The sequence below is a fragment of the Budorcas taxicolor genome, chromosome 20, assembly GCF_023091745.1.
Source record: "Budorcas taxicolor isolate Tak-1 chromosome 20, Takin1.1, whole genome shotgun sequence".
NCBI classification, from domain to species: Eukaryota; Metazoa; Chordata; class Mammalia; order Artiodactyla; family Bovidae; genus Budorcas; species Budorcas taxicolor.
Genome location: NC_068929.1, coordinates 27,651,615 through 27,674,111, shown reverse-complemented (window position 1 = coordinate 27,674,111; position 22,497 = coordinate 27,651,615). Strand labels below are relative to the sequence as shown.

Here is a 22,497-nt window from a genome sequence, read left to right as displayed (position 1 = left end):
TGGCTAGCCTTCTCTTTGGCTGATTTCCCTCCAAGTTAAGGTTATTCAAATCGCATCTTTAGTTCGTCACTGTGACTAAAAACACATATATAACACATCTATATGCATTCAAATATTTATCAAATATCTAAAAGAGTTCAGTCATACGCATTGTATGGATTGCATACTTTTTTTTTTTTTCTGGACCCACCCTAAATCACACTTGGTCTCCAAAACTCATATGTCCATATGCTATAATACAGAGAATTCCTAAAACGTTGGCTGTGTGTTGAATGATTGGTAAAACAGGGTCTTCTCTCAGAAATCCCTCCCAGGATCAGCGTGGACTTAACCGCTTCGTTACAGGAGATCGGGCGTCATTCTCCGTCACAAGTTCTTCTCTCGTAGCATTGCCATCTCCAGATGCCACGTCATGCTCTGAGATTAGGAGGAATATAAATCATGTCCAAATGTTTGTAACTCCCAGATTATGTAAAATTTTGTCTTATTCTTGTATTATAACACATTTACAATGAAATCTATAATAGATGTGAAAAGTCTATTCCATGTTCACCTGCCCTCTACCAATTAGCATTTCCTTGAATTAAACGTCTTTGTTCACCCGTTATCACCTGACATTATTCTATACATTTATTTGTCTTTTTTTCCCCCTTTTTTTCCCTTTCTCACTGTACCACTAGAATATCAACTCTATGATGGCAGGGACTTGTTTTGTTCACTGTTGCAACAGTGCTTGGAACATGGTAGGCACTTACTACTTACCGAATGAGTAAATGGTGTAAGTATAGATCTCTAAGTAAGACTCTTTACTATCTGATATGGAAGAGGAATTAGCTTACTGATGTGGCTCTAGAATGCAGAAAGCAGACCAAAGGGCCTTTTATAAACGTTTATGGAAATAGTCCTTGCTCTACCTAACAAGTTTCTAATATTTAGAATTTTTTTAAATGTTTCTGCTTCTAAGAGTAGTGAAGTGTGTTTGCTTCTGCAGTGAAATCGAATGCTATTAAGAGGTTAGGATGGTCCAGTAGATAAATGCGTGTAAATTCATGAAACTCAACCACTATCCCCACCCCACAAAAAAAAAAAAAAAGATGCTTGTGAATTTCCAGTCTTGGAAAGTCGGAGAGCTAATTACTAAACAATAAAAACAGCAATGACAAATGAAGATGAGAAACCAGGAAGCCCACTTGCCAAGGATGCTGTGATCAACAGGTAGAAAGTTAGAAAAGACCACTTCATCCAATCAAGGTATAAAAGGCTCCTCCGGAAGTCCCTGTGCTGAGGAACCTTGGCGCAAATTACAAAGACTGGGCCCAAACAGACTTGGGCAGAGATGATGTGAAACTCGTGGCAAGGACTGAGGCCGCAACCAAGCCCCGTCCTATAAGCAGTAGCACTTAAAACTCATTAAGTCCCATGTGGAGATGCACGACTGAACAGAAGGGCTCCTGTGCATCCTTACCACGAGGTTTTTAGGATATTCTGCACTCCATCCTCAATCTAACATTTATGAAAGTGGAAGTCATTCAGTCGTGTCCGACTCTTTGAGACCCCATGGACTGTATACAGTCCATGGAATTCTCCAGGCCAGAATACTGGAGTGGGTAACTGTTCCCTTTTCCAGGGGATCTTCCCAACCCAGGGATTGAACCCAAGTCTCCCATATTGGAGAGGGGATTCTTTCCCAGCTGAGATTTAAGAAGAGGACACTAATAGTCATCTTTAGTTGCTCCTTTATCAAAGGAAACACCTTAGGTCAGAAAATGCATTTTCCATAAATTTCAAATAAGAATCTTGATATCTAATTGAGTACAGAAATTTTTTTATGTAACCCTTAATGTAATTTTCATCCAGCAAAATACAGTTGACACTTCCTTGAACAATGCTGGTATTAGAGGTGCCAACCCCTGAGCAGTGGAAAATCTGCCTACCACTATATCTGTCCCCCAAACAAAGTAACTGGTAAATGACTCACCCAAGGGCAGAAAGCTGAAAGAGTTTGGATAAACTCAGGACTCCAACCCTAGTTCTTTTGACTCTGTGGACTGTGATCTCTAATTGAAAACAAATTCCCCCCCACACTTAGTTAATTTAAAGATCTGTAAAGCGAAAATATAGGTACTATATCTATTGGGGGTAAAATATGTGTATAAGTGGACCAAACTGTTCAAATCCATGTTGTTCAAGGGTCCAGAGTATCTTTTTCCAAGGCAACTATATACATTGGTCAGGATTTTTGCAGAATCTGCAAGCAAATGAGAGAAAGTGACAGGCCCGAGGGAAAGAGACAGCACACTGGTCCAGAGAAGCAGAAGACGTGCTCCTGTGTGTGCAGCAGGAAGCATGGAGGGGAGAGAAGAGTTCCATCTCTGAGGACATTCCAGAGGAGTTCTAGAGCACGCCCCCCAGACATACACCCCAAAGAGTGACAAAGATTCACCAGATTCAATTCTCTCTTGGTGAGAAAGGTCAGGAGCAATCTTAACGAGAGAAGAAGGATTCTATTAATAAAGTTGTTCCTTCAATGTTCTTTGTAGCCTGTGGTTTTAAGAAAGCAAAATAAGACAAATGAAGCTTCAAGTATTTGAGGCAACTAGTAGTGCTGAAACAATAAGTTTCAAACGTGTGTGCGTGCTATGTCGCTTCATTCATGTCTGACTCTTTGCAACCCTATGGACCATAGCCCACCAGGCTCCTCTGTCCATGAGATTTGTCAGCAAAACTACTGGAGTGGGCTGCCATTTCCTCCTCCAGGAGATCTTCCCCATGCAGGGACTGAACCCTTGTCTCAAGTCTCCTGTATTGGCAGGCAGGTCCTTCACCTGGGAAGCCACCCGGGCAGCCTGGCAACTGAAAATGTCAGAAGGTAGATTGGAGGTTGCTAGAGGCTGGAGAGTGGGGGTAACTGCTTGATGGGCACTGGTTTTATTTGGAGCTGAGAAATTTTTTCAAGAACTAGATAGAGGCTGTGACTTCCTAACACTGTGAATGTACCAAATGCCACTGAATCATTCACTTAAAAATGGTTAATTTTATGTTAGGTGAATTTCACCTCAATAAAAAATTGTTCAGGACTTAAAACTCAATTTTCTTCCATATTGTTTGTCAAAGACTATAGGGACAAGTCATAAGAATTTAAAATGTTAATATTGATCTTAATTTCCAGATCAAGTATTCACGAAGATATTCATGCAGTAGGTTTTTTTTTAAGGTTTCACTTTAATGTTTAAGGCCATAGCCACACTTAATAATTCATGTAAAAATACAATATTTCCCATTTATTTTGAGGTACTTAATTGAACCCACGTATAAGAAGGAGGTAAAGCTGAGGAATAAGCACATTTGTCAAATATTTCAAATTTTAATTAATTTGAAGTGTGAAGAACCAGAAACAAGAACTGAAATAAATCTGGATTGTCAACTATTTATATCTAGGGGAGAAAAGCATATAGTTTGTGGATACTGGTAGTTGTTGTGACTACTTGTTGCTTTAAATGAGCTACTTCCAATTTAACCATTTATTCAACAAGATTACCAAATATGCACTTAACATCATCTTACAAGCTGTATTTTTCACATTCTAATAACTTGTGTAAGAAATACATAAGCACTAACAATTAGCATGTGAGTATTATTACATTTTCATTCAAAGGTTTAGAGATGATTCCCAAATTTTAATCATAGATACTATCTCTTATTCTCTCCAAAATCCACAAAAAGACATGCTTGGAATCATTCCACTTAAATACGTCCATTTGGTTTTTAGAAAGAAATGTTTTATATTTTCTATGTTGGCTCTTAAGCCTTATCCAATAAATTCCTCAGAATACTCTTTCACTGTTAAGTTGGGAGAGAAGTAGCTTTGTCTAGTACATATATAAAACAGATCACTGAAGAATTTAAAGAGCTTTGTATATCTTGGTTATTTTTATTACCTTTTTGGGTAATCAGTCATATTTATCCTCGCTATACACTGGGTAAACTTTGTGAAAAATTGTACAATCTAAAAATTATTAATGAAGTCTCTTTGTAAAACTGCAACAAATTTCAACAGCCACCTACCTTTCCCGTAAGTAGAATAAAAGAAACAAAATCATTTAAACCACCATCTTGTTCTACTCATCCATAATTTTTCTTATTCAAACTGAAAATGAGACTGTTGTTTCAGTGTTTACCTGGGAATCAGTTCTTACCTGTGTGTGATGCAAATCTCTGGTTGGTAGCCTTGGTTACTGAATGTTGGACGAAGGGAAACTTCAGACATTTGCCGGTCACCCTGTCGCATATGCCAGACTGACAGCTGCAAATCTGTTTGCATTCCATCCCGAAGGTGCCGAAGGGGCAATCTGAGGACAAAGGGAAGCTTGAGAGAGGGCGCTCTTGATATACACAAGCTTCCAACTTCACAGTCCCTGTGTGCACAGCCTCAGTAATTGAACAAACCTCTTGAATCTTGACTATCAGATAAAGCCCAATTATCTGAAAATCCCAAGCTTTGAAAATATGAAATGTGAATCCCACGCTTAAAGTCACAAATGTGAAATCACACACTAAGACCAGATAATGGATTCCTTAGTTGTAGTGCCTTGCTGTGAAGTTTAGCTGAAGACAGATACACATAACCAGTACCTCTGAACTGGGTTTAATTCTGTCTACTGTCTGCTTAGAAACCAAAAGGCAGCGTCTCACTGGGCTACCTCTGTGACAGCTCAGTGAAGGTAGGCAATTGAAAAGACACGTGTATCAGCTCTTCACAGAGTTTAAAAGATATGAAATTGAATTCTGTCTTTGAATTCCCTGTAGTCACAGGCAATTTACTGTTCTAAATGTCTAGGAAAGGGCTTAAACTAACCAGGGGCTAAGAGGGCTGTCATCTCAGCTCTTCATCAAGTGACCAATCCTCAATCTGCTCCAACTCTTATCAACTTCCTTATCTATCAAAACGACAGTACAAACATATTCAACTCCTCCAGATGTTAAGAGGATTCACTAATAAAGTCCTCTGCAGAGCTAAAATACAATATGCTAAATGAGAAGAAAGCTGAGAATATATTCATATACCTACCCAAATCTGGAAGCTTTTAGAGCTTCGATGTTCCCATACTTAGACTAAAACATACTATATTGAAAAAAAGAGAACAAATTCATTATTAAAAATGCATGTTTTTTATGATGTGAACAGCATCTCAATAGAATAGCCAGCCCTGAACAGCCAAGCAGAATAGATGCAGAATATTTATTCTCCTGGCACAAGAATGTCCTTGTAAATGTACAATCACACATGGGTGAAGAAACAAATTGTGAGGCATCTAAGTCTTTGGCAATCTAATATTGTCCACAGAATAATCAAGATAGATATTAATTAAATACATTTTTTAAGAGATTTATGACTGCTGTACTCTGCGTCCTTCAGATTAGAGAAGCACATGGTTTTAAACACTAGCCTCTCTGCTGGGAAAAAAGAAGTCCTAGAAGCAATACTGAAAAAGCCTCTGGCAGAAAAGCATGCAGGATTAGGTTATGACTGTGTCTCCAGTGATATTGAAAACTAAAACTCTAGCCAAATTCTCAGTTATGCTCCTACTGTATCCCCCAATATACTAAATAGTGCTGGGCAGATAGTAGGTGCTCAATAAATATTGCTATCTGGCCAAGGCAATGCAAAATACCTGAATATTTAGAAAACATCCAGATATGCAGCTATACTATACAGTTTTCACAGAGGTGTTCTGTAAAAAAAGTTGAAGGACAAAATTTTGCCTACAGCAAAATGCAATGTCTCTATGTAGCTGTCGAGGTTCACACAGCTTCACTATTTCCAGCAGAAAGAAAAATGTTCGTAACCAGACCCATGTGCAGTCTGAAGGATGTCTAAGAGCTATCCTAAACAGCTTTTTAAAATAAATCTTATTAACAGCTACCTCGATCATTCAGTGAATATTGGAGTGCTAAAGACTCCAGATGCCTTACAGCCTGTTTCTTTACCCATATGTAATTGGACATTTACAATCATATATACAATCAGTTTTTATGCCAAGAGAAAAAGCAATACACGGCATATACTTGTTATATAGTAAGTATGATTGTGTTAACCACTTCCTCCCTAATTTCCTTATGTGAAGTACTCTTTTCTTGGCTGATAAGCCCTGTAATTTACAGAAATCACAGATCCCACTCAGCTGAAAGACATCTCTGTGAAAGTCCACCAAAGAAAATGTTTCCTCAGTATTCTACTTTTCATTGGTTATAAACAAAAATAAACTAAGCAAAAAACTAAAATTCTCCTTAAAGTTCAACCATCTATTTCCTAATCTTTAGTATGTTTTGTGGCTTAAAAGTTAATCGACTTATATTTTTCTAAAAGAATTCATGAGATTAGCTCAATACTGGATGATTATTATTCATAAAAGCTTACAATTGTGTTAAACACATTAAAATTATTTAGAAACTTAGTCCCTTTAATTTTAAAAGCTTCTTTGTACTATAAAACTGATGAATGGACCTATCACATATGTACTGAACCTTAATAATAATCCTTAAGGAGATCATGAGGTATCCATACACAGAGTATTTTTAAATCTTCATTTTTTCATTTCTAAACATTTTAAGCTATAGTCACTAAGTTTGAAATAAATTCTACAAATGTTGAACTACACTGTTTAGCTATAATTTCAACCTAATAAAGTTTTTCTTTAAGTCTTTTTCTTTACAGAGTTCCATTGTTTTTTTCTCTTTAGGTGCTATTTTTGCTTGTTTTACACTATTTTTCTGGGTTTGTTTGATACTTCAGGGTATCCTCTTCCAAGAACGTGACTCCTTTTGCTAGATGACTTAAGTCATCCTATTTCACAAAGTGCATTAGTGTGCATCAGAAATACTTGATCATGAGAGGTGCCCTCAACCCTGTAGACTCTCTTAAGATCAAAGAATCACTAAATCCCAGGGCTAGCCACCACTCCAAGAGGTTATCCAGTGCAGACCTATGTAATCACTGTCTATAGAAAAGAGACCACCTACTCCAGCCGTAACAGATTACCTGTCAAATTTCTAAAGTCTTCCAGAAAGGGAAGCAACACAATTTTCCATTGCAACTTAAAAAAAAAAATCTCTTAAACATCACGAGTGAAACGCTGTATTTCTTTGTGGGCTTTCTTACATGCAGGGTTCCCAGCGGCAATCTGTAAAGTTATCTTTCTCTCTCTCCCTATGACAGCACCTGTGGGGGGAACCTGGTCCCTAAACCCACCTGCATTTTCCCTCTTTGCATTAGAAGGAAAGGCTCCTCTCTTCCCACGCTGGCTAAAAGCCTTCAGGGTGCCCTAGGCAAGGAGCAAGAAGCAAGGGGTCGCTCTTTACCTTTGCAGATACCAATCTCGTCACCAAAATCATCCTCCTCATTGTAAAACTGACACCTCAGCCCGGGGCCACACTTCACGCCATCCATGCCCGAGACTGTGCGGTAGCAGGTTTCTCCCAGCTCCGCGGCGCACACCCGGCAGCAGCCACAGTCGTCTAGCACTGTCCTCTTACAGTGCAGGCTGCTTTTGCACTGGCTACTGTCACAGGGCTCGGGACAATCCACCGCGTACTTGAGGCTCCAGGCCCCCGCCAGGTGCGCGGGGACCAGCAGCGTGGCCAGCAGCAGGAGGCACTTCATGTTTCCCGCGGCTCCGGCTCCGCTTCCCGCGGCGGGGTCTCTGCTGGCGGGAAGCCGCCGTCCAAAGTGGTAGCTGAGCGTCTGCCTACACGTTTATGAGTTTTATACACTGGGTTGCCCGCATGCTTCCCCGTCATCAATTTCCTCAACCCAGCAGCAGCGCTGTCCTCCGGGCAGGCTCTCTTGTTTTAGTTTATGAAATCCAGGATGAAGGCTGGATTAACACGCTGCTGCCATCCAGGAATTGAAAAGCCTGAGCTGATGTCATCTGTTATGTTTAGATGGTTGTTTTGCATGAGGACTGAAAAACTCGCTCACATCCGTCTCAAGGGCTCAAGGACGTCTGTGAAGGGGGAATAAAGAAGGTTGCACACCCTCCTCCAGGGCAGGAATTGTTCTGACACCGGTTCATCCGTGGAGGTGTTGCTTTGTCTCCGAGCCTCTGCAGTCAGGAGGAAAATTATATCGACGTGGATCATCAGAACCGAAGAAGCTCCTTTTAAAATAAATAAATAAGCATTTGGTATTTCCCTTCAATAAATAACTATGAGATCATTTGGAAGAAGAAAGGGTTAGAGTGCGCCTTTTCAATACTGAGGAGAAAGAAAATATTTTTAAAGGGATTTTTTTTTTTTTGAGACACTCTCTTCCTTCCTCCCACCCCTCTTCAAATGTTTTTTTCTAAAATAGCTCATATGACATATATCTAAGTTTATCATGGATGTAGCTGTATTTTCTAGTGAGACGTGGAACTGCCGCAGAGAATTTCCTTTCAGATCAATACAAAAACCACAAGAGGTAAGACGCTGCTGGCACTGCTTCTGGTTTACTCAGTTCTGGAAAAACTTACCAGCTGGACTTCTCCTGAGTTAAGACTCACTGAGGAGAAGGCTCATCCATCACCAAGCCTGCCTGTCCAATCATTGAGCCCACTCGGAGCCCTACCCCTCACCTCCTGGCATTGATCAGAATCCTCACTAAAAACCACCAAACAAGGCAGCCAGCCCAGGGAAACAAATGAGCCAGCAGGCAAATCGGAATGTGGTCCAGGGAGGCAAGTCACAGAGAAGGGAAAACATAACCCATCAGGGAACAAGGTCTACATGCTATGGAGGGTCACAGTGCTTAGATCCCTCCAGGAAAGACCAAGCAGTCCTCTTAGTACATTAACTGGATCAAGGCCTCATTAAGCAAGATTTGTGGGACAGGAACAAACAAAGTGAAAGAGGAGAGAGGAGAGTTCTTGCACCAGCTATGTGTTGGATTCTAAGCTGCATCCACCTATTGAAATAGGCAAAATCCCACTGTCTTCTAATAAATATACCAATAAGGTTGACAGCTCTTGATTTGTCACAATGTAGTGATAGGCAAGCCACAGGTTCCTCTCAGCCTCTGCCTCCCTTTTGAGAACTGACAGTATGAAGCTAGCTGATCGCTTAAGCTTTTTGTCCCTTGTAGAAGATAAGGCTGAGTTCATTGGATGCAACTTGATGATCAGCCTTCGAAAGTGCAGCTTTAGGAGGATGTAGGGGACAGAAGGTGCAGGGAAGTGAGAACACAGGAAATGAAAGCAAGTGACTCAGCTTTCAAATTTCCCATATTTTTCATGACAATCCAGTTTCAAATATTCTACCTTAATCTCCCAGAAGGAAACATAGACTTGGCAAATGGCACATTGGTTGTTTTCAATAGTGGGTAACATCCACTGAGTGCATGGTATGTGCCAAACACTGTTCTGAAGCATTTTACATGTATTAATTCACTTGATCCTTACCACAACATTATGAACTAGGTACCATTTTCATGCCCATTTTATGAGTGAGGAATCTGAGTCAGAAAGACACTAAATAATTTGTCCAAGATCCCTGTAATGTCAGAGATTGAACTTGAACCATGTCAGTCTAATGTCAAACTCACATTGCCAATTACAACATGATCATGTTTCCATGGCCAATGGTCTTGATGGCCTTGTTCACAATTTAGGCTGATCCTGAGAAAGGGTTCTTGTTCAAACTTTGCTGAACTCTAGTTTCTGAGAAGAGTGGTTAATCAGGATAGTGGTTATTAATAACACCTAAATAGTCTATTGATATAAAGCTTTTGATGTATCAGACATCATGCTAAGTTCTTTATGGAAGTTACCACACTTAACTTTCAAAGAAACCTCAAGAGCTAAGTGCTATTCTTCTCACCATCTTAGAGATGTGAAAACTGAGGACTCACGGAGTTAAGTAACTTGTCCAAGGTCACACAGTTAGCAAATCTTAAAAAACAGGACTCCAACCCTAAGGCAGACCATCTCCAGAGACTAGAACAAAGATTGTTAAGTCAAAGACATGTAGATTCCAAACAGGTGACCCAAGTGGGTGAGGTGGTAAGCTACACCAGGCGGCATGTAATACAAGGAAGGGGATTTGTCCACCTGCAAGCACATGCCTGCTCTAAGGGGAGCAGCCAATCCCTAGGATTGGCTGACAATTGCCATGTAGGAATATGAGCACATTGTGCCCAATCTTCTGATTTCTTTAAAGAGAAGGTAGAATCCAGACTTTTGAATGTAATCCCTTAATTTTTAAATGTTAGCCAGTATTTCCTTCAAATTAGAAAACATCATCTGTGCCTTCATTTCTTTTGGACTGGATCCAGTCTGCACACTAATTTGGTCTAGCTATAAATTTTGGATTCTGTCAGAGCCGGATCCAAATCTCTACTCTGCCACTCACTCCCTAAGTATACTTAGTTTAATGTCTCTAAGCCTCCCTTTTTGCATGGCACACAATGGGCTAATAATACCTTCTTAATAGGGTCAGTGTCTAGATTGATAAGTGATGGAAAGTATCAGTCAAGTAATATGCATTCAGTAAATGATGACTACTCTTCATTTTAAAAATATAGCCATCCCAGAATTGGCACTGAGTTTAAAAAAAAAAAAAGTAAGAATCTTCTGATTTTTATAGGAATTTAAAGAAGAAACAATAAAGGCCTTTGAATGTCCAAATCCCAAGAGTTGAGGGGAAGAAGAGGCGCTCACAGGAAACCATCTTCTGCATTTCTCAAAATTGGTAATACTTAGGGCTTCCCTGGTGGCTCAGAGGTTAAAGCGTCTGCCTCTAATGCAGGAGACCTGGGTTTGATCCCTGGGTCAGGAAGATCCCCTCAAGAAGGAAATGGCAACCCATTCCAGTATTCTTGCCTGGAGAATCTCATGGACGGAGAAGCCTGGTGGGCTACAGTCCACAGGGTCGCAAAGAGTCGGACACGACTGAGTGACTTAACTTTCACTTTCACTTTAGTAAATGATAACAACAAAGAGAGAACATATCAACTGAGGATACCAAATTCACAAATAATAGCAAACTGTAACACAATACACAGAAGAGTAAAGAAAATATGCTCAACAGAGCTCACAGGCAGTGAAACCAACTCAACAAGTGGTACCTAACATCTCATTTTGGGGGCTCCTTCAACTCTTTTCAAGACCCCACAAAAACTGTTGGTCCCAGCACAGTCCCTAAGGGATTTTTGTCTAGCTGTATTTTTGTCTCACCCAACCCTGAGCTCAGATCAACCAGTCCTAAGAGGAAAGCTAGCTATGACCATGAAGAGTTAGGAAATCAGAGCATGAGTTAACAAGGAGCCATCTTTAATCTGCAGGGGGGGGGAAATAAGATGAAGACAAAGCTGATGATGTTGAGGATAGGAAGTCCACCTGGCAGGCTTGCTTTGAGGTACAACCAGCAAATCTCTAACCTTCTTGTGTACATCGGCTGTCAGTGAGGTCAGGAGGAATCACATAAGCTTTCACAGCTCTGAAAATGCAAGTTCAAGCCATGGTGGGTCAAACAGACCACCTCACGATCCAAAGGACAGCATGTGGCCTTCTGCAGTAGGGGCTGGAGACACAATAAAAATCATATAACTATTCAACTCAGTACACCGTGTGTATTTAAAATACCATTGTGTTTTTTTTTTTTCATGTTTTAATTTAAATTTTTTTAGTTGGAATATAATTTCTTTACAATATTATGTTGGTTTCTGTCATATATCAGTATGAATCAGCCACACTTATACATATGTTTCCTCCCTCTGGAACCTCCATCCTACCTCCCACCCCATCCCACCCCTCTAGGTTGTCATAGAGCACTGGATTGGAGCTCCCTGCATCGTATGTGATATTATGCCAAGTAGAAAAATAGGCCTAGGTAATGTGTACTGGCATTTTGTGCTTGAGATTGCACATAATAATTGCTTGTGATTATATCAAGCATCTTTTCTGGATAGCTAAAGAGAGAAAGGCTCTGAGAATATTCCAAAGCTCATGGTCAATTCAAACTTTACCATGCTTATTATTGTACATGGCACAATAATAATTCCTCACAAAATTCTTTATCAGATAAATTTGATTTAAATTGAGTTACAGGGACTTTCTGGTGGTCCACTGGTTAAGAATCTCCCTTGTGAAAAAAAAGAATCTGCCTTGTAATGCAGGGACATGGGCTTGATCCTTAACTGGGAAGTAAGATCCCACACACCACTGAGCAACTAAGCCCATGGGCCTCAACTACTGAGCCCACACACCACGACGAACGATCCTGCGTGCAGCAACCGAGACCCAAAGCAACCAAATAAATAAGCATTTTTTCATCTAAATTGAGTTACAGAGATAAACTGGAAGATTAATGTTGACATATACACACTACTATATGTAAAATGGGCTTCCCTGGTGGCTCAGTGGTAAAGAACCCACCTGTCAATGCAGGAGACGCAGGTTTGATCCCTGGATCAGGAAGATCCCCTGCAGAAGGAAATGGCAACCCACTCCAGTATTCTTGCCTGGAGAATCCCATGGAGAGAGGAGCCTAGTAGGCTACAGTCCATGGGGACACAAAAGAGTCAAACACAAAGACTAAACAACAATATATCAAATAGATAACTAGTAAGGACCTACTGTGTAGCACAAGGAACTCTACTCAATACTCTATAATTGCCTATATGGGAAAAGAATTCAAAAATGAGTGACTATATGTATATGAATAACTGATTCATTTTGCTATACACATGAAACTACACAGCACTGTAAATCAACTATACTCCAATAAAAACTTTTAAATTAAAAAAAAATTTTAATAAAAATAGAATGAATTGCAAAGGTGAAAATTTTGAAGGTGAAAATTTCCAAGGAGCAAGTGGAGGCATGTAAGTGTCTGAGGCTTTTTTCTAGTTTAGTTTTGGTTTTGGTTTTTGGTCTCATCTGAGAGTTTTACTGCTTTGACACCAGCTGATGGCAATTTTGCATGTGTCTGTGGTGAGATCTAACATATGATTAGAGTTTATACTTAAAAATATGTGAACATATACAGTTGTTTCCCGGAATCATTTTCAGACAGCAGTAAGTTAAATATGGCCCAACCATGTTCCCCGGGGGAAGCAAAGTAAGGCCAGGTTCTTGGACAGGATGGAATGAAGTAGAGATGGCAGAAGCAGCTGAGGGTGGAATGGGGTCTGAGGAGAGAGGTTGGTCCCATCCCGTCAGCTCCAACATAGCTAACCAGCTTTGTCCTCCTGACCTGCAGCCTTGGGTCTGGGAGCACCACATTCTGGAAACAGCTCCATCACTACCAAACTATGTGACTTTAGGCAAGTCACCTTAAACCCCGCATCTCTCCTTTCTACCTCAGTAATGAATTAAGAAGACCAAAAGGGGCATTGTGACTATTATTAGGAAGAGTCTGAATTTCTAAAGATTTGTTTCATTCTTTTAAAATGATCTTATGTCTTGGAGCAAATATTTTCCCAAAAGAAAAATCTCTCCAGTTCTCCAATTTTCAATTCTTAATAAAGACAATTTTAATAGCAAAGAGGGATTTGATGTTACAGGCAGTTTTCAAAAACTACACCTGCTTAGGGGAGTAAAGAAAAGTGCACTTTTTAGATTTGGCTTGCTGCCTGCAAGGGGCCCTCTGATTGGTCTTAATGAGCAAGCAGGTCAAGGCTGTAGGCAGGTGAGGGACAATCATGGTTGCTCAGAGCAAATAGCCCTGCAGGAACAGCAAGTGTGGGGAAGTTTGAGAAGGTTAGCCCAGGACACCTACAGTTTCTACGGCAAACCTTGACCCTGAATCTCTGGGCACCCCTCAAAGAACTTGAACACCATATCCAGAGCTCTGATTCCAACGGAGTCCCCTGAGGAAGCAGACACGGAATCAGGTCGTTTTTCTAACCCTGACCAAATCTAGAAACTTCCACTGTGGACTCAAACTGGCAGGATTTCTTTTAGAGTGAGAAAGTCTAGACTCGGGGGCATGTGAGGAGCTCTCACTGCCCAGCTGCCTATGTCTTTGCCCCCCAGTTCTGGAAGGTGCTAATGTGAGAAGTCTAACAACTAGCCCTTTCTCCAATCAGGGTTCTGAGTCTATGATCCATCTGTAAGATGTCATACAGTGTCCTTCTACCTCCAAATATGAACCCACAGCTAGAAGCACTGGGCACTTTCCAGATACCAGAAGAGAAGCAGTGTGAGTCCCAAAAGCAGCTCTCCACTTGGAGCCAGGAGATTCCGAATTTCAGTCTAGCTCCACCATCAGTCCTGGTGCAAGACACCAACCAGCTTTCCTGATTAACATGATGTCATTTTTTCTCAGCAAAATATAAGGGATAGAAACTCTGTTGTCTATTTCTTAAAGCAATGTGGTAAAAGATCAAAGATAATGTAGACGTGAAAACATATTTTCAACTCTAAGCTATCGGTGCTGGTGTGAAACATTGTTACTTATTTATAGGATAAATTATATACCAGAAAAGAAAATAAGCCTGGGGCTGTCTACCTCAGACCTCACCCCTTCCTCCATTCTCCTCACCTTCTTCAAGGTGGTACCATTTTTCATTCTCTCAGTCTCAGAATGATGGTTAAACACCCACTTTCTGGCTTAAAAGGACCCCACCACTTCTCCCTACAGCCTCACCCCATCCGGAGTGGGATGACTAAACAGCCCACAGACTGCTCTTTTAGACCTAAAGAAGTTTTTTTTAATTGCTAGTTTCCTAAATGACTAAAGAAATAGTTTAGGCATTGGAAGTCATTTACACATTAGAACTATCTGACATAAGAGAAAGTAGGTTTAAAAAGTCATGTTAGATGTTATTGCTAAGACTTTTGGAATTTTCACTAGGAATTTTAAAAACTAGAATTTCTGGTTAATACAAGAGTCATAGGAAATGATTCTGCTACTTTGCTTCTCTAACAGTATGGCACTTCCTTCTTCTGACCCTAAACTGACACCTTCTATAATGTAATAAAATGTTAATAGGACCAACCTGGCCAGACTCATCAGAATTTATCTCGTGATGAAGAGCCCTAACTGTTACATGATATATAGGTTGAATAAATAATTGCATGTTTTATTAAAATGTAAAGGTAACTACTGAAAAGAGAGAAACAAGAAGCAGAACTTCCACACCTCTTATTTAGAATTTTGTAAGGAATTACAATTTCAGACTCTCTGATCTGGTATAGAATTATGTTGGCTCTTTTCTTCCTAGGATGTCCTCAAGCCACACGGTGACCTTTAAGTGTCTTTCTTTCTTTTGGCCACTAAGGAGTTCATGAAGTTTCCAAGCCTACTGTCTGAGGGCTTAATGTACACTAAAGATACCTCAGATAGGAGCTGGTGCATCAAAGCACTGGCCCCCAGACTACCTGCATCAGAATGTCCAGGTAGCTTGTCAACATGTCAGCGCCAGGCCTTCTAATTTCACGGGTCTGGGGTAAGCCTAGGCATAAACATTTTTAACAAGTAAGCCATTTGTTTCTGACAAACTAAAAAATTTGAGAAACTTCTAAACTAATGGTTTCTCCTAATTACATCCCTTCACATTAGCAGAATTAGTCTATAATATTTACTCTGGAGATATGACAGGAAAAACCTATCTTTGAGGCCTTGACCTATAATTTTTAACTACATTATGCACTACAAATATTTTAGCATATTTTACTAAGACATATATCACATATTAACCAGACTGAAGTTGGGATATGGCCATTTTAATGTAATTGGCATTGCTTACACATGCACATCAGAATTAGCGGGAGGAGTGCCAGTTATTTGGAAGAGATTCTCATAGACAAATAGTGAAGCTAGTTTTTAAGAAATGCTGCATTACTGATCATCTCTGTGACATGTGATTCAGAAGGACCAGATATAAATGGGGAGTCATTTAGGAATATTTTAACCAATTTATTGAATTTATTTTCCCTCTTATTTTCCCTCTTAGGAATGTTCAAAAGTTCTAAATGATAGAAATCTATGTCCAAATAAGCCTAAAAAGTAGTTTCAATAAGTATAAATAGAAATTCTAGTTATGCAAAAGCATTATGTCAGAGTTTAATTGGAAGGATTTTTTTCTTTCTCAATGACATAATGGCACATAATATACCGATAACATTTCTGAGTCAATGAAATATAGTATTTGTCTAAATAAACAGATCTGCTTTTATTTGTATTGATCCACCATCAATAGTTTACTTAGCAGAATGAATTATTTCATCAGTCTGTAATCTTCTACTAGAACCTTATGTGATGAAATTGAAGACCCAACTCTTGCAAGCTGCCTGATAAATATCCTAACCTGTCCAGGTATTTTAGAGTGATATATACGTGCTGTAAAGCCCAAGTTTGATACCCCACTCTCAGTTCCAAAGTATACACACACACACACACACACACACACACACACACACACAGAGCTTACATTTCTAACAGTGCCTCATGAGCCTGTGTACATACCACCACTTCCAGACAACACACTGAGCCTCTCTCCTTTGTAAATATAATTAGGAAGTGCTTACTGAATAAAACACCAAACAATGTCTTCAAGAATAAAAGGACTCCAACATATACTTTAGGCTTTCAATACTCTAAGCATCCTCAAAATCAAAATTTCAACCATCCTGTGGTCTAGTCTAGGAAAGATCAAGAGTATAACAAATGGATAATTTGATGAGAAATTGACTCGTGCTAATTTTTTAGTATTAATGCCTTCATTTTATTAACTTAAAATAATGGAACTTCAAATAAGGCCACGGATGATGGCCTTTTAAACACCCCACAGCCAGACATGTACTCATACTGAAAACAAGACCATGTGGGGTATCTGATCCTAGCAGGGTATATCTGATGGGCACGGTTGAAGGGACCTGAAAGGAAACCAATTAGTAAAACTGTTGAAAAATGGATGACTGTGTGGCATGCTTGCCTTGATAGCCTCTTCCTTGGTTAAAACACAGACACACACACACACACAAACACACACACCCCACAAAGGCAACAACAGCAGCAACAAAAACAGAGGTTCACTCTGTCAAACAATCCTACATGATGAGCCTTCAAAACAGCTCACTTGCAATTGGGAAACCCACGTAAAGCTGCTGCAGGGAGACAGGCTTCTCCCCTGAGGAGAGGATGTGTCATCAGAGCATGTCAAATTCAGTTCCAAGAGTCCAAAACTTCAAAATGGAAAGGAAAAGCTCCCTTCCACATAGAGTCGCGCTGCCAGAGCAACTAGAATAAACAGGTAACCAAAGACTCTAGTAGCTGAAGAGAGGAGAAATGGGCGGAAGCAATAAAGTAACCACAGAAAACATCTCAGCCCTAAATACACTGGAGCTTAGAACTAGAGAAAGTCTGATTTACGAAGTGGTTTTGGATAAGTTATTTATTCAACTGCCAGAGGCCAGAAATAATAAACATTTGATAATTTGGAATTTTCTAATTTATTTTTAACTAAATATTTTTTAAACTTTTGTTTTTAATCTTGACCTATATACAACACTATATAGGTATTTATACTATAAGTATTTACAGTTCAGTGTTTCTCATCATAGAAAACAAAAATGACCAGATTGTAGGCAAATGTGTCCACGGTTGCTAACAATGTGGCCTGAAGACTTCTCCCCCATCCACCTTTCCCCTTCTTCTCTGCATCCATCAAAACACTTCACCCCTCATGGTCAAACCCTCAGGGATAGTGCCCCTGCTGAGCTCCTCTGGGCCAGAATGGCACCGTCACCCAACTTGGCATACCTGCTCTCCAACACAATTCTTTATAAACGCATACATAAAGAATTGTATCCGGGGATCAGATATATTTAGGCTACCAGGGAAGCACGTAAATATCGAGTTGGACACAACTCAGAGACTGAACACGCACAGGCATGTATTTATTGATCTGACGGCACCGGGTCTTGGTTGCAGCACTCAGGATGTACGACCTTCATGGCAGCAGGCAGGATCTCTAGTTGTGACATGTGAACTCTTAGTTACGGCATGTGGGATCCAGTTCCCCATCCAGTGATCGAACCCAGGCCCCCTGCATTGGGAGCTTGGAGTCTTCGCCACTGGACCCCCAGGAAAGTCACCTGGGCACAATTCTTGATGTGCAGGGAGCCCACCAGTTGAGGTGAGCCAGCACAATTTTACAGTTGTTGTCAAGATCATGACAATGCTTCCCTCAGATACTGCACATCTGAGGGGCTCAAGAAATGACATATGCAAACTTTAGGGACAGTCTCACACACACCAACCCAGGGACAGTGACTGAGACAGCCATCCCCATCCCCCAGGTTCCTCCCACCCTGCCGAGGTTTCAGGCAGCTGTGGCTGCAGGTGTGCTGGTTCGCTTCACCCTCCTCTAAAGGTAAACAGTAGAAGCAGCTCTGGCGTTGCCTCATGAGCACATTGGTGGGAGAGAGTTTATAGGATCACTCTCTGCCCTGTGCCTTCTGCCGCCTCCATTCCCTCCTGTGCCAAGCCTACTTCTCTGGTGACTCCTCGCCCCACTGTTAGGAATTAAATGGAGATGGAAGCAGTAATTTATTTCACCGTATAAAGCAGTGGCTAAAAACATATGCTTTGGTGTCAAATCACTTGAATTTGGGCTTCCCTTATAGCTAAGTCGGTCAAGAATACCTATGGCTGATTCATGTTGAGATTTGACAGAAAACAAAATTCTGTACAGCAATTATCCTTCAATTAAAAACTAAGTTGTTGTGTTTTTTTAAAGAAAGAAAGAATCTGCCTGAAATGCAGGAGACCTGGGTTCAATCTCTGGGTCTGGAATATCCCTTGGAGAAGGAAATGGCAACTCACGGCAGTATTCTGGCCTGGAGAATCCCACGGACAGAGGAGCATGCAGGCTACAGTGCACAGGGTCATAAGAGTCGGACACGACTTAGCGACTAAACCACCACCACTTGAATTTAAATCCTGAGTACACGACTTTTTCACAGTAAAAACTGGAGCATAGCATTTCAGTCTCTAAGCCTTGACTTCCCCGGGTGCAAACACACATGAGAATACCTACTTCCTAGGGTTAAACTGACACACCCAGCCAGCACACAGTAAAGCAGTGAGCTCTCAAAATATGTTGAGGCTTTGGGTTGGGTCTCCCCCAGATGGCCCCTCCATGACCCCAAGATTTCTGGCCTCTCTGGAGCATCCAAGAGGATGTAAACAGTGTGAAAAGAAGGGACAGAGAAGATCTCCAGTATGTTATAGAAGCTCAGGTTGTGTCTCCTCCCACTAAACCCTCTGATTCTCTTTACTTATGGGGGTGGGGGATATGGATAAAGCTTGATTTACACAACAAAAAGTCAATTTAAGCCCAAATTGTTAAAATGGTTTATTTTTATGAACACAATCTCATGCATGTGGAAGGAGTCTTGAGCATTGGTCCAGCGCTCTGGGGGATCTGCAAAATCCACCCTCAAGGCTGAAGGTCAAGACAGCCAGGAGTGGGCCTTATTTATAACAGTCCAACAGTTTCCAGGACAGTGCAACCACAACAAGACTTGGTATAGGATGACTCACAGGGACTCACAGGATCAGAGAAGTCACAGAGGATCAAAGAACGGATGAGCCTTCCAGCTCACTGCTCCTCTGAAACCAAATGTTGCATTTTGCAAGGCTCACTATAATCTGTTCCAACTAATTTCCAGGGATTGCATCTAGAGGAAGAGTTAGCAGGAGATTTTGTTGCTATAGCCACCTGGATCTCTGACAAAGTGGACTTCAGCAGAACAATAAAAAGTCGATTTCTCACAATACCCACCCCCAAACAAAATGAATGGAAGTTGAAATCGTACTGATGCAGAAGGGATTAAAGACATAACTGAACAACTTGCAAAGCGATCAGAAATAAATATGGATATAACTGAGCAACTTGCAATGCACTGCAAATAAATATTACTAATTTATTCAAGGGCACTTATGTAATCATTTTGTAAAGGACACATCTATTTTGCTTTTCTGGTTGAATTCTTTGTCCCATGATGATGTCTGCCCATCAGCCACAGGTGAGGTGTCACAGTAATGTCACACTTCCTAGATGTAGATGAAGTGGGCAACATTCAAGATGAGGCCCACTTTGCAAAACAACATAGATGAGTACCTTGGCCTCATGACATGACATGACATGACAAAATTAAAGGAAATTTTGGCTGGAGAGTTGGGGGACTGGGGGAACTCTCCAAATCTCCTGTGGGAACCTTGGTGCCACCCATACCACTCCATTGGTTCCTGCCTCGGTTTCTTGTAAACAAAGACAGCTGGCAAAGCTGTATACACACAGCTGATGTTACAGAGCAGAGTTGACTGGGGAGGTGGGAACAGTCTCCCCATGACCCATCCTAGAGCCGTGCACCAAGAGCCAAACAGAGTTAGACTTTGGGTCCCATGATTAGGAGGCCCCAGCTCTTTACATGATGTAATCAGAGACTGGATGCAAGAGTGACATGGCATGTCAATACCTAGCTCTGTCCCACCAGCTAGGCATTCACACTGAGGGAGAGGCCCGTCTTTCCTGACATGATGGGGCTTTGGGCTTTGGAATACCACAAGCTAGCTGCAGAACTCCCCTCCCAGCATTCGTGACTGAGGAAGAACTAGCCCATCTCCTGGCACAATTAGAGGCTGCCCGGGGCTGATTGCCAAAAGCACTGGCGCACCAGGTTTCCATGGAGAGAGGCCACCTCTTTCCTGGGGAGGCCAGGCTGCTCACCTCTAACAAATGATCTCTTATCTCTAGCAGGTGTATGCTACTTTATTCAGCACATGCCTACTACACATGCTGCCCACCTGGGCCCTGTCTAGGGCCAAAGAAAGAGTTCGAGTGTCCCATAGGAGCTCAAAGGACAGATTTCTGGGTACTATGTGGCGTTTTCTTCCAAGGAGCAAGCATCTTTTAATTTCATGGCTGCAGTCACCATAAGCAGTGATTTTGGAGCCCAAGAAATAAAGTCTCTCACTGCTTCCATTGTTTCCCCCATCAATTTGCCATGAAGCGATGGGACCAGATGCCATGATCCTCATTTTTTGAATGTTGAGTTTTAAGCCAGCTTTTTCACTCTCCTCTTTCACTTTCATCAAGAGTCTCTTTAGTTCCTCTTTGCTTTCTGCCATAAGGGTGGTGTCATCTGCATATCTGAGGTTATTGATATTTCTCCCAGCAACCTTGATTTCAGCTTGTGCTTCATCCAGCCCAGCATTTTGCATGATGTACTCTGCAAATAAGTCAAATAAGCAGGGTGACAATATGCAGCCTTGAGGTACTCCTTTCCCAATTTGGAAACAATCTGTTGTTCCATGTCTGGCTCAAACTGTTGCTTCTTGACCTGCATCCAGATTTCTCAGGAGGCAGGTAAGGTGGTCTGGTATTCCCATCTGTTTAAGAATTTTCCACAGTTTGTTGTGGTCCACACAGTCAAAGGCTTTAGCATAGTCAATGAAGCCGAAGTAGATGTTTTTCTGCTTAATGAAATTAAAAGATGCTTGCTGCTTGGAAGAAAAGCTATGACAAACCTAGAGAGCATATTAAAAAGCAGAGACATTACTTTGCTGACAAAAGTCCATCTAGTCAAAGCTATGGTTTTTCCAGCAGTCATGCATGGATGTGAGAGTTGGACCGTAAAGAAAACTGAGCACCAGCCGCAGTCGCTCTCCAACGGCAGCTGCCTCTAGCTCGCCGAGCTCCAGCCGAAGGACAAGCGGGGTAAATAAGGAGGTCTCTATACCACGACTCGTACAAAGCAGACTGCCCGCAAACCGAGCGGTGGTAAAGCACCGAAGAAGCAACTCGCTACAAAAGCCACTCGCAAGAGTGCGCCCTCTACTGGAGGGGTGAAGAAACCTCATCGTTACAGGCCTGGTACTGTGGCACTCCGTGAAATTAGATGTTATCAGAAGTCCACTGAACTTCTCATTCTCAAACTTCCCATCCAGCGTCTGGTGTGGGAAATTGCTCACGACTTCAAAACAGATCTGCGCTTCCAGAGCGCAGCTATTGATGCTTTGCAGGAGGCAAGTGAGGCCTATCTGGTTGGCCTTTTTGAAGACACCAACTGTGTGCTATCCATGCCAAACGTGTAACAATTATGCCAAAAGACATCCAGCTAGCACGCCGCATACATGGAGAACAAGCTTAAGAATCCACTATGATGGGAAACATTTCATTCTTAAAAAAAAAAAAAATTTTCTTCCTCCTGTTATTGGTAGTACTGAAAGTTAGATATTAGATATTTTTTTTCCATTGGGGTCAAAAGCTACCTAAGTATATGATTGCAATTGGAAAATAGGGGACAGAAATCAGGTATTGGCAGTTTTTCCATTTTCATTTCTGTGTGAATTTTTAATATAAATGCAGGGACATAAAGCATCAATGAGAGTCAAAATGTTTCAGTGAGCAAGTTTCAGCAGTTCAACTTTATAACAATTATAAATACAACTGTTAAATTTAAAAAAAAAGAAAAAAGAAAACTGAGCACCAAAGAATTGATGCTTTTGAAC

At 41.1% G+C, this 22,497-nt stretch overlaps 1 protein-coding gene and 1 pseudogene across 1 annotated transcript; one reads left to right on the top strand and one right to left on the bottom strand.

The window, feature by feature from the left end:
• Positions 1-316: 316 nt before the first annotated feature.
• Positions 317-7,660, bottom strand: ESM1 (endothelial cell specific molecule 1). Its single transcript, XM_052659296.1, has 3 exons — positions 7,360-7,660; positions 4,197-4,349; positions 317-417 (listed from the first exon to the last, which is right to left on the bottom strand). The coding sequence occupies exons 1-3, from the start codon at positions 7,658-7,660 to the stop codon at positions 317-319; spliced, it is 555 nt and encodes a 184-aa protein (XP_052515256.1).
• Positions 7,661-14,090: 6,430 nt separating this feature from the next.
• Positions 14,091-22,136, top strand: LOC128065917 (histone H3.3A-like; annotated as a pseudogene).
• The last annotated feature ends 361 nt before the right edge of the window (positions 22,137-22,497 follow it).

Coding starts and splice junctions, on each gene's coding strand:
- ESM1 (XM_052659296.1), bottom strand. CDS start 7,660: ATGAAGTGCCTCCTGCTGCTGGCCACGCTGCTGGTCCCCGCGCACCTG. Junction 4,350..7,359: donor CGAGATTGGTATCTGCAAAG/GTAAAGAGCGAC, acceptor CTTTGTCCTCAG/ATTGCCCCTTCGGCACCTTC. Junction 418..4,196: donor GAGATTTGCATCACACACAG/GTAAGAACTGAT, acceptor TCCTAATCTCAG/AGCATGACGTGGCATCTGGA.